The sequence below is a fragment of the Motacilla alba genome, chromosome 5, assembly GCF_015832195.1.
Source record: "Motacilla alba alba isolate MOTALB_02 chromosome 5, Motacilla_alba_V1.0_pri, whole genome shotgun sequence".
In the NCBI taxonomy this organism is placed as follows: Eukaryota; Metazoa; Chordata; class Aves; order Passeriformes; family Motacillidae; genus Motacilla; species Motacilla alba.
Window position 1 is genome coordinate 59950639 of NC_052020.1, and position 16535 is coordinate 59967173.

Consider the following 16535-nt stretch of genomic DNA (forward strand, 5'->3'; position numbering starts at 1 on the left):
ATCTCTGGATGAGCTCTAAGGCAGAGCTTCACAGAATCCCAGAATCACTGGGTTGGGAGAGACCTTCAGGATCATCCAGTCCAGCCCAGCCCCAACAGCTCAACTCAGCCCTGGCCCCCAGTGCCACATCCAGGCTTTGTTAAACACACCCAGGGATGGTGACTGCACCACCTCCCCGGGCAGAACATTCCAGAACTTTATCACCCTTCCTGTAAAAAACTTTTTCCTGATATCCAGCCTGTATTTCCCTTGGTGCAGCTCGAGGCTGTGTGCTCTGGTTCTGGAGTAAGAGCCCGGCCCCAGCTGAGCACAGGCACCTTTCAGGAGCTGTGAGAGTGATGAGGGCAGCCCTGAGTCTCCTTTTCTCCAGGCTGAGCACCCCCAGCTCCCTCAGGGTTCCTCTCAGGGTTTGTGTTCCCAGCCCCTCTCCGGCCTCGTTGCCTCCTCTGGACGCGCTCCAGCATCCCAACATCCTTCCCAATCCGAGGGGCCCAGAACTGCCCGTCAGGAGGCAGGATCCTCCTGGATCTACTGCCCACAGAGGTGTGGCCGTGCTGGCAGCTTTGTCACGGCAGAGGACACGGCGTGGCCGCCCGGGGCCGTGGGGGTCACCTGGCAGCAGAGCACGGAGCGCATGAGGCGCAGCACGGGCGGCCGCAGGATGGCAAAGACCCAGGGATCCACGATGGAGTTGATGGACAGGAAGCGCAGGGCCAGCAGGTCCCACTCGTGGTCATCCTCTTCCTCGCTGAACTTGTTCACGTAGGCACGGATCTGCCAAATCAGGGGTTGGAAAGGAGATTAAAAATCGCCTGGTTTCACCCTCCCCTGTCGTTCTGCTAGGCCAGGTTTGGCCAAGGCCCATCCACAGAATTCACAGAATGACAGAATGACAGAATTCACAGAATGACAGAATGACAGAATGACAGAATGACAGAATTCACAGAATGACAGAATGACAGAATTCACAGAATGACAGAATTCACAGAATTCACAGAATTCACAGAATCACAGAATGACAGAATTCACAGAATGACAGAATTCACAGATTCAGAGAATTCACAGAATTTACAGAATTTACAGAATCACTGGGTTGGGAGAGACCTTCAAGACCATCGAGTCCAACCCAGCCCAAACAGCTCAACTCAGCCCTGGCACCCAGTGCCACATCCAGGCTTTGTTAAACACCCCCAGGGATGGTGACTGCACCACCTCCCCAGGCAGAACATTCCAGAACTTTATCACCCTTCCTGTAAAAAACTTTTCCTGATATCCAGCCTAAATTTCCCCTGGCACAGCTTCAGGCTGTGTCCTCTGGTTCTGTCAGTTGCTGCTTGGAGGAGGTGCATCCAACCTGGTCTGGAACCCTTCCAGCCACAGCTTCTCTGGACAATCTGTACCAGGGCCTCACCTCCCTCACAGCAAAGAAATGTTTCCCGATATCCCATCTAAACCTCCTCTCTGTCAGTTTGAATCCATTTCTCCCTGGTCCTGTCACTCCCAGCCTTTGTAAAGAGTCTCTCTCCATCTTCCCCATAGTTTCTCTCGAGTACTGGAAGGTCGTAATTAGGTGACCCCAAATCCTTCTGTTTTCCAGGGTGCACAATCCCAGTTGTCCCAGCCTTTCCTGACAGCAGAGATGCTCCATCCCTTTAATCAACCTGGTGCCTCCTCTGGACTCACTCCAACAGTCCCAGGTCTTTGTTGTGCTGGAGGGACCCCAGAGCTGGACACAGCACTGCAGCGGGGTCTCACAATCACCTCCCTCAACCAGGGAGGAAGAATTCTGAGTTTGGGCTCCCCCCAGGAAGCTCTGTTGGGGCGATTTGGGCTGCCACAGCGAGTTTGCTGACTCTGTGGGTTTAAATGAACTTTAAGTGCAAGCCAGCCCCGCGCTGTGCTTCGTTCAGAGCCGCAGTTAAACCCGCGGCTGCCGGAGGAAGAGCTGTCTCCTGTCTCTCACCTTGAGACCGCACGGCAGCAGAACCGTGGGAGACGGAGAGGATGAGCGCCGCCGGACCTCGCCGGTCCTTCCTGCGACTGCCGACTCATCCCAGCCCGCGGGGCTTCCTGGAAGGTGACTCAGCACTCCTTACTCATTCGGGTCACCCGCCACCCCCTCGCTCCGGGCTGGGGACACGCTCGGATGGGGCCGGGCAGCAGGAGCATCCCTCCCCTGCCTGGCATCCGCCGGGTACCACCCCGGGATGGCACATCCGCGGCGGCCACACGCAGCATTTCCAGGCTCCCGCGTGTTTTGGGAAGGAATTCGTGGCCTGAGGGGTTTGTGTGCCTGGGCTCCTCCTGGGAGGAGCTGTGGGCAGCCGGGGACAGGAGAGAAAGTGTCACCCCCGAGGAGGCAGCTGGGTTTGAGCCGCTGCCAAGCGCGGCCCCACACGGGAGCCGGGGATGGGAAAAGGGAAGCTGGCTCTGGATAAGGCCCTATCTGCCACCACAGGGCCCAAGGGATCCCGGCCAGGGCCTCTTTCCCAGCCCCTCTGCCCCCAGCACACTCACGGGGCTCTGCCCACGTGGCCCCACCGAGGGGTTCCGCTTCCCACTGACCGCAGCAGCCGAGCCAGGCCTTTTTTGGGAGCTGTCCATCATGTGTGGGTTCGTGGTCAGGAGATGGAGTCTCTCAGGGTGTTGAGGCTCCTGGGATGCTCGCGAGCATCTGGACATTTTCCCTTTGTCCTAAAAGCCTGGCTCGGCCGCATCCTGTGGTTATTTCCTTTTCCCTTAGGAAAAGCAAGGGAGGATGAAGGGAAGGTAGAGTCTATTGAACACCAAGAGTGTGAAATTAGCCCCGGCTGTGCTCCCAGCCTTGCTGGGGTCACTTCTTGAGGGACCAGCTGACCTCCTGCACTGGGGGGCTCACACACCCGGGCTCTGGAGCCATCCATGCTCCTGGTGGAAAAGCACTTGGATGGATGGGAAGTGGCCCTTGGGAGGGGAGAGCCCAGACAGAGGCAGGGCACTCGCTCTCTCCACTTCTTCACGTGGCTGTTTTGATCCCAGATGTCTGCTGGAAGCCTCGTGCATGGATGGGGCACGGGATGTGGGGATGTCCCTTGGGATGACACGTGCTGTGGCTGCTGTGCCAGATCTCTGTTCCCAGAAATCTCCCATCTCTGTGCCAGCGCCTCAGCGCTGTTGCAGAGGAGCAGAAACCTCTGTCTAACAGCGAGGTGGGCGCAGCCTCCCACATCTCCAGCCTCATCCACAGAAATCTGGGGTATCTCATCCCACCCACACGGATATCCACTGCCTCCAGCCCAGGGCAGCTCCTTCAGCCCCTCTCTAGAAGTGTAATTGGTTTTTTGCCATTCCTCACACCTCCACCATGAGTTCCTGGATCCTGGGAATCTCAGTGATGCCGTGTGCTCCAGGAGACCCTGCCTGAGCCACACCGCCTGGCCTTGGAGCCTCTGTGGGGTGGGAGGGCACCTCTGCTCCTGCCACATCATCCTCCTGCCACCCCATTCTCCTGTCATTTCATTCTCCTGCCACCCCATTCTCCTGCCATTCCATCCTCCTGCCACTCCATGCTCCTGCCCCCCATGATCCTGCCACCCCAATCCTCCTCCTGGCCCTGAGGACACAGGGAATGATTCCCCTGCCCCTAGCTGATGCGCAAATTACCAATCTCATGTCTGAGCTGGGCTCTCCCAAGCTTTGACCCCAGCCCTCGAGGCCTGGCCAGCAGAGCTGGGGGAAGCTTTACAAAGGGCCAGGAGAGAAATGTGGGTGCTGGGGAGAGGGCACAGCCGGCGGCACTCACCGTGAAGGGCAGGGAGCAGATGACGAAGGTGATGGTCATGATGGAGAGCAGCAGGAGGTGGTCGATCTCCTCGGCCATGGAGAAGATGCGCCGGCCGCAGCCGCCGGCCGTGCGGGGCTGCTCGGGGGCGGCCACCCTGCGGCTCCTCTGCCCGCGGCGGTGCATGCGGGCCAGGTTCACGATGACGCTCAGGTTGCAGAGCAGCACGGCGAGGATGAGGAAGAGGAGCAGCGTGGCGTAGAGGAGCGAGAAGGTGACGTCCAGCCCCGCGGCCCGGCCGTCGCCGCGCTGCGGGTCCAGGTGCATCTGGATGAAGCACCAGGTGCCGGGGCAGTACTGCACGTAGCGCCCGAAGCCCAGCAGCGGCAGCGAGCACAAGGCGGCCGAGAAGGTGTAGATGGCCGGCAGGGCCACCAGCCCCGTGCGGGGGCTCAGGAAGCGCTCGTAGAAGTAGGGTCGCCCCAGGGCCAGGCAGCGCTCCAGCGCCATGGTGAAGAGGATGAGCATGGTGGCGAGGCCGAAGAAGCTCATGGCGAAGCCGAAGTAGAGGCAGATGTGCCCTCCGCGGGCCAGGCTGGTGAGGGTGAGGTTGCGGTGGTAGGAAGCGAGCACCAAGGGGCTGACGGAGCAGGTGCCCAGCAGGTCGGTGACCACCAGGGCCAGCACCAGGACGTGGAACAGCGCGGGCGGGCGCTGCCGGGCCCCGCGGCGGCCGCGCAGGAGCAGCCCCAGCGCCAGGAGGTTGCCCAGGAGCCCGGCCGAGAACATGAGGGCGCTGACCAGCGGGCGAGCCCCGGCCGGCAGCGCTGTCCCGCCGTCGCTCCCGTCCGCCCGGCCCGTCCCGTTCATCCCGCGCCGCCGCCGCCGCCGCCGCACGCCCGACTGCGCTGCCGCCCCCCCGGCACCGGCACCGGCACCGCCCGCCCCGACGGCACCGCCCCGCCCGCCGCCCCCGGCACCGCCCCGGGCCCCCGGCACCGCCCCGGGCCCCCCCGGCACCGCGCTCACAGCGATGGACCGAGCGGAGGCGGGGAACGCGCACGGACCGACCCTGGCCGGACCGAGAGTCCCGGTACCGGTCTGGGAGTCACGGACACGGCCAGTCCCGGTACCGGTGTGGGAGTCACGGACACGGCCAGTCCCGGTACCGGTCTGAGAGTCCCGGACACGGCCAGTCCCGTGCGGGTCTGAGGGTCCCGGTACCGGTGTGGGAGCTCCAGACACGGCCAGTCCCGGTACCGGTGTGGGAGTCACGGACACGGCCAGTTCCGGTACCGGTCTGAGAGTCACGGACACGGCCAGTCCCGCGTGGGTCTGAGAGTCCGGGTACCGGTCTGAGAGTCCCGGTACCGGTGTGGGAGTCACGGACACGGCCAGTCCCGGTACCGGTCTGAGAGTCACGAACATGGCCAGTCCCGTGTGGGTCTGAGAGCCCCGGAACCGGTCTGAGAGCTCCAGACACGGCCAGTCCTGGTGCGGGTCTGAGAGTCCCGGTACCAGTCTGGGAGTCCTGGACACGGCCAGTCCCGGTACCGGTGTGAGAGCCCCGGACACGGCCAGTGACGGTGCGGGTCTGAGGGTCCCGGTACTGGTGTGGGAGCTCCAGACATGGCCAGTCCTGGTACCGGTCTGAGAGTCCCGGTACCGGTCTGAGAGCCCCGGACACGGCCAGTCCCGGTGCGGTCCGAGAGCCCCGGTGCCGGGCCGGGAGTGCTTGGGGCGGCCCCGGGATCGCTGGGACAGTCCCCGCTGTGACCCAGCCCCGGCTCCGGCGCGCCCAGCCCCGCTGCCCGACCGGGAGCGTCTCTCACGAGCGGGCCGGGTGCCGGTCCAGGAGCCCCGTGCGGCTTCGAGAGCCCCGAGGCGCGGCCAGTCCATGTGCCAGACCGGGAGCAGCTCTCAGGGCCGGTGCCGGCACGGCTCCGGCAGTCCCGGGGTGGCTCCTGGAGCACGGAGTCCCACTCTGTCCCAGTGCTGATCCAGGAATCCCAGTGCTATTCCGGGAGCCCCTCACCTGGTCAGACACCCCTGGCGGTGCTCTGGGCCAGCTCCAGTCTGGCCTGGGAGCCCCAAGGCACGGCCGGTCCCGGTGGTGCCTCCAGAACCCCAAAGCCCCCTGAGCCCCGAATCCAGCTGAGCCCAGGCTGTGCAGGGGAATTCCCACGGAGAACTCCCAGCCCCATGGCTGGCACTGGGTCACATCCCCATTGTCCCCCTCTCCTACGTGTCAGCAGAGGTCCCCAAGGGGGTGCAGCCTGTCTGGCCACAACCTTAAAGCCCATGCAGTCCCACCCTGTGCCATGGGCACCTTCCACTGTCCCAGGCTGCTCCAAGGCTCATCCAAGCTGGAACACATGAAGGGGTGGGATGCTCCATCCCAGCGGCCTCAGATGCCCTCTCCATCCTTCAGGACACCAGCCCTCCCTCAAGCTGCCTTTATTCAAGCAGTTGGTGCTCCACAGGTAACTTCCACGACAAAAAATCTTTTCCCTCCCGTGGTCCTGGGGCTGTCCCAGCATCTGAAACAATTTAATTTTTAATTTGCTCCCTGCACCTCGGTGAAACACCGCAGCGGGGCTGACTCCAGCAGGGACACTGCAGGTGGCAGCCACACGAGCGGCTTTGGCTGTTATTTAAAAAACCACGCTTCTGTAACAGGAACTTCGCAAAGGAAATAAGGGGCACGGCAAGCTCCAGGCCCGGGGCAGCTGCGGTTTGTGACAGCACCTCCATCTCTGAGGGGCCACTCCCAGGCCTGGCTTGGCTTTCTCCTCTCACGCAGCCCACAGGTCTCCTCAGAGCGCTGGGGAGGACGAGCTGAGGCTGAGGTGGCAAAGCCACAGCCCCAGCTCTGTTCCCATGGTCGGATCAACGGGTGGGATGGAGGCGATGATGTTTTAGCCATCCCAGGCCACCTCACCACAGGTGGGCCAGGAAAACACATCCCAGGAGCCCTTCGAACCCTGCCTCCAGTCCTGATCCAGCAGAGCACCCGAGCGCATGGACGCAGCTGTTGGTGGCAGCCATCCCGTTTGATTGCAGAGGGTTGGGTGGCACCCTGGCACGTTCAGCCCTCCTTTGTGCCTCCCACAACTTCCGCTGAGGCTGAATCCTGCCCTGATCCATCCAGGCAGCTGCAGTCTGCCCATCCAGAGCCCTTTTCCGAGCAGCAGGCACCCTGTAGGGTGCTCCAAGGCTTTTCCCAGCCTCCCACTCCTTTCTGGCGTTCCGTGTCACAGCTCAGGAAGGGGTTTTGGCTTCTTCTGGAGCTCATTTTCCTGGCAGCCTAATGGAGCCTTAAATACCCTTCTGGGGCTTCAGGCTTCTCCACTGACAGTTGTCTCTGATGGGATTTTTCTGCAATAATAGGAAAATTGCTGGGCTTTTGTTTTTTTTTCATTCCCCCTTGTGCTGGAAACCAGGAACAGGCTGCTTGGTACAATCTGTCCTGCCTTGGGAAGGGTTTGTTTTCTTCCCCTTGCTTCCATGTTTAGCTCGTGTCCTGCCTCTAGCGAGGGCCATATCACATCCTAGAATTATTTAAGTTGGAAGAGTCCTCTAAGACATTGAGTCCAACCATTCCCCCAGCACTGCCAAGGCCGCCACTCACTGTTCCATGTCCCCAAGAGCCACATCCTCACGGTTTTTAAATCCCTCCAGGGATGGGGACTCCACCACTGCCCCGGGCAGAGAAATTTTCTCCAATATTCAACTAAACCTCCCCTGGTGCAACTTGTGGCCGTTCCCTCTCCTCCTGTCCCTGTTCCCTGGGAGCACAGCCCAATCCCCCCGGCTGTCCCCTCCTGGCAGGAGCTGTGCAGAGCCACAAGGTCCCCCCTGAGCCTCCTTTGCTCCAGGCTGAGCCCCTTCCCAGCTCCCTCAGCCTCTCCTGGTGCTCCAGCCCCTTCCCCAGCTCCATTCCCTTCCCTGGTCACACTCCAGCTCCTGATACATCCTCTCAAGGTTTGTTGGCATTATTTTCCCTAAAAGAAGGTTTCCAGGCTTGGCCCAGGTGGAGAAAACACTCTGGGCTTGTAGGAAAGTTCATTAACTACACAGAGAGGGCTCAGCCCCTGGAGTTTGCTGCCTGTGGTTGGGGAGGGTGTTGGGATCCTGCTCCATCCCTGGTGGATTTTAAAGGATGTCTCCGGCACCAGGGATGTGGAGGAGTCCAGCCCTCCTGCGAGTGTGAGCGGATTTCACCCCTTTCAAACCAAACCCCTTCCAGATTTGTGTTCAACAAATCCAGACAACACTTCTCCTCCAAACCTTCCCACCCCTTGTCTGCTGCTCCAGAGCTTCCGGCAGCCTCACTCCCCGTCCTGGGCAAGCAGGGCTGAGCACTGGGCCAGGTTTTGGTGCCCTGCCTTGTTATCCTGCGCCGGCACCTGGGTGCATGGGTTAAAAACCAAAGGAAGGGGCTGGCTGGGGCTGCTGGCAGCCCTGGCACTGCTGCCTGCCCAGGCACGCGCCTCGCTGCTCGCAGAACAGCTGAAAAATGCAGGAGGCAATAAAAAAAAAAAAAAAAAAAAAAAAAAAGGGCTCTTTGCAAGAGCGAAACAATTTGTCGGGAAATGAGCTTGAGCAAAGTTGTGCCTGGATTTCGTGAGCTGGAAAAAAAAAAAACAAACCAACCAACACCCTGAGAGTGATTTATGTCCAGGGAAGGAGCGGGATGCGGGGAGAGGTGATGCTGGTGGCAGCAGTGACAGCGTGGGACAGGGCAGCTGGCAGTGCTGGAGGGTGACAGGGACATCAAAGAGGCTCCAAAAGGAGCATGGCTGGCGCGGAGCTGCAGCCCGAGCTGAGCAGCGCCTCTTCATCGCCTCCATTAAGCGCCAGCTCCGGCCCCTCGGGAGCGGCTGGGCTGGCACGGAGGGGTCCCCCGGGGGATGACTGAGCACTGCAGGAGCCTGGGGGGAGGATGCCATCAGGGGGGGCTCCACAGCAGCTCTGCCCCCTCAGCTGCAGCTGCCTGAGCTTTTTTCCCGTTCCTATTTAGCAACATTTACAACCGACCCGCGCGTTGTCGGGATTTTTCATTTCAACTCTCAATTTAATTTCAATTTCCCTTTCGTTTTGATCTTTCCCAGACTCGGTAAGGAGGGGAGCTAAGCTTCCACGCAACTCCTGAAGCTCCGAACTGCGCGCGTTGAGGCGCAGAAAAACGGGGTGCCCGAGGGAGCAGCTTGGGGTGGCCAACACCCGCGGGCTCCTGGCTGCTCGGGAGCCCGGCCCTGGCTGGGGACGTGCTGCCATCTCTGGCGAGGACGGGGACACGGCAGCCCCGGTCCCGGGGGTTCGTTAGCAGCCAGGATTGATCCTCCCGGAGGCCGCAGCCCCGAGCCCAAACCTCGCCGGCTGCAGGCGCCGCTCGGCTCGCCCGGAGGCAGCGGAGACTCCAGGTCTGCTCCCACAGCAGGTCGGACAGCAGCAAGGGCAGAATCCCGATTAAAAGCGCTGCCCGAGCCAGAGGAGCGTGTCAAGGTCGCTGGGAAATGTGTGGTCCCTGCCAGGCAGCCGGGATGCTGCAGGGATGGGGGGTCACTGGTGGTTTATTTCCCGAGATGATAAAATCGCGGGTGGGTCGGTGATGAGGTGTTTGCATCGCCTCAGGGCTCAGGGGGAGTCTATTTTTGCACCTTAATAAAGGACAATGATTTGGTTTGTGTTGGTTTAATTGCTGATTTCCATGGATCGTCGTTACCCTGGGATCTAAACACGCACCTCAAGGGGCAGGGACATTTCCCGGGGATGGGACTTGTCCTGGGCCAGGGCCTCTCCAGGGGTGAATCCTCACGGGCACCAGGGGCAGGTGATGCTCTGCACACCCAGAATGCCCTCAGCTTGGAAATCTTATCCCACCTCAGTGAACATTCCATGATCCTACATCAAACACTCCCAGCCTGACCGTGCTGCTCCGTCTGTCCCGAGTGGAGCCCGGATCTGTTTGGGGGACGAGATCCCAGTTTAGGAGGACAACAACAAAGTTTTCCAGGGCTGTTATCTCCACCTGGCTGTGGTGGAACAGATCCCAGGAAAGTCACGGAGCAGGCTGGGAGCTGTTGACTCTGCAGCCCCACGTGAGCCATCTCCAAGTCAATACCATGCCAGTAACATGAAACCAATCCATGAACCAGCCCTCATTTCCTTCTTTCTCCTCGGAAAACCCCGAGCAGAGGCACCGAGCTGGCAGCTCACAGGTGCCCCCAAAAACATCCCCAAACACAGCTCTGCCCTTTTCTCCAGCTGGGAGCAGCAGCCTGAGCCAACCCCAGCAGGTCACCTCCAAAAAGCTCCAAGATATTGCTCCTTCAAAAGCAGAATCTGTTTGGCACCAAGAGCAAACATCACGTGAGAGCAGGCAGGAACACGGCTGCACCTTGCAAGGCTTAGCTAAACAGAGGAGAGAAATACCCTCTGTCTCCTCCAAGGACACTGAACAGTTGGTCATCGTCATTTTTTTTGGCCTAAATGGTCACTTAAGGCAAAAATTAGATCCTGTTAATACCTGTGGTTGAGAGGAAATGGATCTTCCATTAAAAGGATCGCTCTCTTGCACGCTCACACCGAGAGCTTGTGCACGCCAGGCTCTGTGTTCCCTCAATTACTGCTCTCATTAAGGCTCAGGACAGTCATAAATACTGAATTTAAATAATTACAGCAGAACAGGTACGGCTGAGGAGCACAAATGCAACATCAGTGCTCGGAGTTTTCCAGGGAAGAGCGAGATAAGGGTGGACAAACCACAGCCCTGCCCCAGGAAGATCCTGGCCAGGGGTGGAGGGTGTGCCAGGGAGGGATTCCTCCTGCATCCAGCTCCTCCTCACCCCAGGAATTGCTGCTCGAATTTCTGAGCCCCTCGCCCACTCTGGGGACACCCCAAACCCATTCCTTGGCACGGAATGGGATCATGCACAGGCCAAGGCCGTGAAACACCGAACCGCTTTTATTCCACGGGGACACACCCACGCTTCTCCTCCCTGTGCATCCCCACCGCCCTGAACCACGCTCCAAAGCCCCTCTGCCTTCCTGGAGCCGGGCTCTCCCCAAACCCTCCACAAAACTCTGCTGCTCGGGACATTCCCAAACCCCCGGCCATCCCAGATCCTCTCCGGGGCAAAACGCAGCCTGAGGAGGGCACAGAAGCCCTTCGCAGCGTCCCTCGCAGCGAGCTGGACGCTGTCCCCGCCTGCCACCGCCCTGTGGCGCCTCGGGATGCTCCAGGGCAGCGCTGCGGGGCCGAAGGCTCGCTCCTCATCCTCGCCAGCAGCCGCCGGCTTCTGCAGCAGCGCCGCGCTCAGGGGATGCCGAGCGGAGCGGGGTCTGTCCTGCGGCAGCCCGGGGGACAGAAGTGGCTGTCACCAGCAGGGCCGGAGCCTTTCAGGGAGGCTCTGCGGGAGCCCAGGCGCCGGCAGACCCGGCGCACGAAGGAACGGAAGACGGAGGTGCGGAAGATGATGAAGACCCAGGGGTCCACGATGGAGTTGACGGAGAGGAAGCGCAGCGCGCTCAGGTCGGCGTTCTCGTTGAAATCGGCAGCAAAAGCCCCCATGTAGGCACGGATCTGGCAAAAAAAACCAAAATAGCCAGGAAATGGGAGAAGGTTAGGGAAGGAAATAGGAGGGGATTAGGGGAGGTCTTGCTGTGGTGGGGGGAAAATATTCCCAGGGCAGCAAAAGAAGTTTTAAGTGCACGGATGGCATCAGGGTGTGCTGTGGGTTGTGGATCCAGCTGGATCGTGGGTGGTGGTGGCTCAGGGATAGCACATCCCACCAGGACAGCGTGTCAGAGCTGGAAATGTGGTTGCAGTGACCAGGATTTTTTTTCATGGATGAAGGAATCATCCAAGCTTGGCAGGTGCTGCTCTGTCCCCAAGGCTGGGGCACCCCACTTGTGCTGATCCCCTTGCCATGGAAATTGGGGCTGGCGTCCTCTGGATAACTCAGCAGGGATTCATCCAGGGGTGGCCACAAAACCAGCACGAGCCCAGCCGTGCCAGGGCCGTGGGTGGCTGCTCATGGTGTGGTTCCAGAGGTGACAGGAAGAGGATGTGGAAATTGTCACCCATGCACGGCTCCTGCCCTGATTTTGGGGTGGCCCCGCCTGTGGCACCAGCTCTGCCTGCAGAGGCTGATGGAAAGGTGGATCCTACTGCAGGATCCCACCCAGGAGTGTGGGACAGAGGGGGCAGCGAGGGGGGCTCCCACCCCTGGGGAGGAAGTGAGAGGATTTCAGGGGGGTTCACAGGGAGCTGGATCTGCCCAGACGCTTTGGGACGCGGGGGTGGGGGGTTTGAAGGGGTGATGAGGGTGGGGATGGGGGGCAATTGAGGGGTCTGATAGGGGTGAGAGTGGGGGGGTTTGAAGGGTTTGATAGGGGTGGGAATAGGGGGTTATTGAGGGGTCTGATAGGGGTGGGGATGGGGGGTTTGAAAGGGTTGATAAGGGTGGGATGGGGGTTTTGAAAAGGTGATAAGGGTGGGAAGGGGGGCTTTTGAAGGGTTGATAAGGGTGGGCTTTTGAAGGGTCTGATGGGGTGGGAATTATGGGTTATTGAGAGGTCTGATAGGGGTGGGAATGGGGGTTTTGAAGGGTTGATAAGGGATGGGAATGGGGGTTTTGAAGGGTTGATAAGGGTGGGAATGGGGGATTATTGAGGGGTCTGATGAGGTGGGAATGGGGTGTTTTAAGGGGTGATAAGGGTGGGAATAGAGGGTTTTGAAGGGTGTGATGGGGTGGAGATGGGGATTTTGAAGGGTCTGATAAGGGTGGACATGGGGGATTATTGGGGGGTTTGACAGGGATGGGAATGGGGGGATAGAAGGGTCTGATGGGGTGGGAATGGGGGATTATTGAGGGGTCTGATGAGGGTGGGAATGGGGGATTATTGAGGGGTCTGATGAGGGTGGGAATGGGGGATTATTGAGGGGTCTGATAAGGGTGGGAATAGGGGGTTTTGAAGGGTTTGATGCGGTGGAGATGGGGATTTTGAAGGGTCTGATAGGGGTGGGAACGGGGGGATTGAAGGGTCTGATAGGGGTGGGGTTTGGAGGCAATTGAGGGGTCTGGTGCAATGAACTGACACCCCCCTCCCAAACCTTAAACCCCTCGGGGGCAGCCTCAGAGGAACAGAGGGGTGGTGATGGGGTGGGTGTTATTCTGGAGTTAAAGCAGCACACTGATCCCTGGGATGGAGAGGGGACACTCGGATGGGCCTGGAATAATTACTGAAATAACTACCTGGCCCCTCCAACACCTCTGGGACAGAGTGGTGATGATGGGGGCGTTGTTTTAGGGGGTTAAAACAATGAACTGACCCCTGGGGATGTGGTGCTGGGATTGGGTATTCCAGGGAGAGGCAATGGAATGACCCTGCCTGGGACAGAGCGGGGTGGGGGGGCAAATATTCCAAGGAAATTTGAGCAATAAATCAACCCCCAGGACGGAGTGGTGGCGTTGTTGTGGTTATTCCAGGAGGATTAAACAATGAATTAATTCCCCCATCCCAGGATAGGTGTTGGACATTATCCCGTGGGGGTTACAGCAACACTCAGATCCCTGCGATAGGGTGGGGGACACTCAGAGGGGGGACAAAGTAATTATCTGACCCCCCCCCAGTACCTCTGGCACAGAGTGATGGTGCTGGGGGAGTTATTGCATGAGGGTTAAAGGATAATCTTTAATATTTATTGATTTATTTGCCATGAAATAAACTTAATTTCTTTAATTAAATTAAATAAATTGAGGACTGGGGATGTGGTGCTTGTGGTGAGGGTGGGCAGCCTCCCAGAATGGGATAGTGGAGCTAGGGGGGGATTCATTCCAAGAGGATGAAAGTCATAACCTGACCCTTGGAGAGGATCCTAGAGGGTGGCAGGGGTGGGTTACTCACAAGGGACTAAAGCAATGAGCTCCTGGCACCTCCAGGGGTGGGAGGTGGCTCCAGAGTTTATTCCAAGGGGCCTAAACAACCCCTGAGCCCTGGGAGTGGGGGTGGTGGTGAATTATTCCAAGGAGTTTTAGGCAATGCCTGGTCCCTGTGGGCAGAGGGAGGGAGGATTTGCAAGGAGGCAAAGCCTTGGCCCCCAGGAGCTGCTGGTGGTGTCAGGGTTTATCCCAAAATCAGAGCTCTGACCTCTCCAGGACTGAGTGGTGCTGGTGGGGGGGATATTCCAGGGTGATTTAACAACGTCCTGACCCCCCTGGACAGGGTCAGGAACCATTCCAAGGGGGCCAAACCATCAATCCAACCTCCCCGTGAGGACATGGTGCTAAGAAAGGATATTTTTCCAAATGGATTAATGCACCAGCCAACCCCTGGGGCGTGGGGTGATGAGCATTTGAGGGGGGCCAAAGCAGCCCCCCAGGCTCCCAGGGGCAGGGGCTGCTGGGGGGGATATTCCAGGATGCCTGACCCCCACGGACAGGCTGGGGGGGCTGTTCCAAGGGGGCCAAATCATCAATCCAACCTCCCTGTGACAGGATGGTGCTGAGGAAAGGACATTTCCCACGGGATTTCATGCAATGAATGACCCCCCCCAGCGAGACACCAACGCAGCCCCCCACACTCCCAGGGGCAGGGGCTGCTGGGGGGGATATTCCAGGATGCCTGACCCCCATGGACAGGCTGGGGGGGCTGTTCCAAGGGGGCCAAATCATCAATCCAACCTCCCTGTGACAGGATCCCGCTGAGGAAAGGACATTTCCCACGGGATTTCATGCAATGAATGACCCCCCCCAGCGAGACACCAACGCAGCCCCCCACACTCCCAGGGGCAGGGGCTGCTGGGGGGGACATTCCAGGGTGCCTGACCCCCATGGACAGGGTGGGGGACTGTTGCAAGGGGCCCAAATCATCAATCCAACCTCCCTGTGACAGGATGGTGCTGAGGAAAGGACATTTCCCCAGGGATTTCATGCAATGCCCGACCCCGGGCGAGGCACCAGCGCGGCCCCCCCACACTCCCAGAGGCAGGGCGGTTTTCCCGGAGTCGCTGGGATTACTCACGATGAGCGGCAGGGAGCAGACGGTGAAGAGGACGGTCATGAGCCCCAGCAGGACCAGGTGGTCGAGCTCCTCCATGCGGGGGGCGGCGGCGGGGGCCGCGCCGCGGCGGGGCTGCCTGCGGGCCATGCCGTACAGGTGCCGCATGCTGCTCACGTTGCACGCCCCGATGGCCAGCACCAGCAAGCCCATCAGGCTGGCGTAGAGCACGGGGAAGCCCAGCTGGCCCGGGCCGCCTCCGGCCATGCGGATGAAGCACCAGGTGCCCGGGCAGTACTGCATGGGCGCCCCGAAGCCCAGCAGGGGCAGCGCGCAGAACAGCGCGCACAGCCCCGCGGCCGCCGGCCCCAGCGCGGCGCCCAGGCGGCGGGTCAGGTGCCGCCGGTAGAAATAGGGGTGGCCCAGGGAAAGCCAGCACTCCAGAGCCATGGCCAGCAGCAGCAGCGTGGGGGCCAGCCCGAAGAAAGCCATCAGGAAGGCGAAGAGCTGGCAGAGCATCCCCGGCTGCTCCTCGCCGCGGCCCCCCGGCCCCAGCTCGCTGAGGCTGCGGTTGTAGGCGTAGGCTGCCAGCACCATGGGGCTGATCAGGCACTTGCCCAGCAGGTCGGTGACCGCCAGCGCCGTGACCAGCACGTAGAACGCCGAGACCCGCGGCGGGCGGCCCCCGGGCGAGCGGGAGCGCCGGCGGTGCTGGCCCAGCAGCAGCAGAGCCAGCACGTTCCCCAAAAGGCCGGCGGCGAACAGCACCGAGCTGGGCACGGCCGACTGGCCGCTCTCGATGTAGCGGCTGCTGCGGCAGCGGTAACCCTGCGGCTCCATGGGAAGCGCTCCCGCCGGGATGGCTGCGAGGGATGCCCCGCTCCGCCTCGGGACGGCCCGCGGTAAATGTCCCCAGGCACCGCGGTGGGATGGAGCCCCGCACCGCACCGGGGGGTGGGATGGATCAGATGGGATGGATGGATGGATGGATGTCCCGCAGCGGGATGCGATGGGATGGCTGGATCGTGCCGGGACGCGATGGGATGGTTGGATCGCACCGCGCCGCGCCGCGCCTGCCGGTGGCGACTGTCCCGGCGGGGCGGGCGGCCCCCGCCGCCGAGAGAGGGAGGGAGGAGGAGGAGGTGCAGTGGAACCGGGCACGGCCCCTGGGACAGCCCATTCTCGCCGCCCGGCCCGCCCCGGCCGTCGGAGCTCGGCTGCGGGGCGGGGGGGCTGCGCTGCTCCCCCGGGAGAGGAGAGGGACCCCGCAAGAGGGAGGGGAAGGGGCCGGGGGTGAGTGCCGGGGGTGAGGGACTCTGGGATCAGACACTGGACGGGAGGGAGCTGGAGCTGAGCCCCTCGGGGTGGGGGTGCGGGGAGGGGACAGGGCTGAGCCCCCGGGGGTGGCGGGTGCGGGAGCTGGGTCCCAGCACGGTGAGGGGACTGGGTCCCTGGAGGGGTGACAGGGCGGAGGGCTGGGGATCAGCCCCCGGGGTGACAGGGAAGGCGGCTGGGGCTGATTCCCTGGGGGTGTCGCAGGACAGAAGCCAGCTCGATGTAGGGGAAGGTGCTGCTGCCCGCGGCACGAGGAACTGGATGATTTTTCAGATCCCTTCCGACCCGAACAATTGTGAGATTCTGGGATATGATTCAACCTGAGCAGGTGGCACATCTACCTGCAGCCCAGCCCGCAGGTGTGCCGTGTGCTGCTGACCCCCCCAGCCCCTGGCAGTGCTCCTCTGTCCCAGCAGCAAACTCCGGGAGAAGC

The 16535-nt window shown here is 60.8% G+C and overlaps 2 protein-coding genes across 2 annotated transcripts; both read right to left on the reverse strand.

The window, feature by feature from the left end:
• Window positions 1–351: 351 nt before the first annotated feature.
• On the reverse strand, window positions 352–4654 carry PTGER2 (prostaglandin E receptor 2). The gene is made up of 2 exons (XM_038138532.1): window positions 3782–4654; window positions 352–774 (listed from the first exon to the last, which is right to left on the reverse strand). Exons 1-2 carry the CDS (start codon window positions 4628–4630, stop codon window positions 529–531), a joined length of 1095 nt encoding a protein of 364 aa, XP_037994460.1. The 5' UTR covers window positions 4631–4654; the 3' UTR covers window positions 352–528.
• Window positions 4655–8045: 3391 nt separating this feature from the next.
• Window positions 8046–15642, reverse strand: PTGDR (prostaglandin D2 receptor). The gene is made up of 2 exons (XM_038139613.1): window positions 14792–15642; window positions 8046–11348 (listed from the first exon to the last, which is right to left on the reverse strand). Exons 1-2 carry the CDS (start codon window positions 15605–15607, stop codon window positions 11082–11084), a joined length of 1083 nt encoding a protein of 360 aa, XP_037995541.1. The 5' UTR covers window positions 15608–15642; the 3' UTR covers window positions 8046–11081.
• Window positions 15643–16535: the final 893 nt, after the last annotated feature.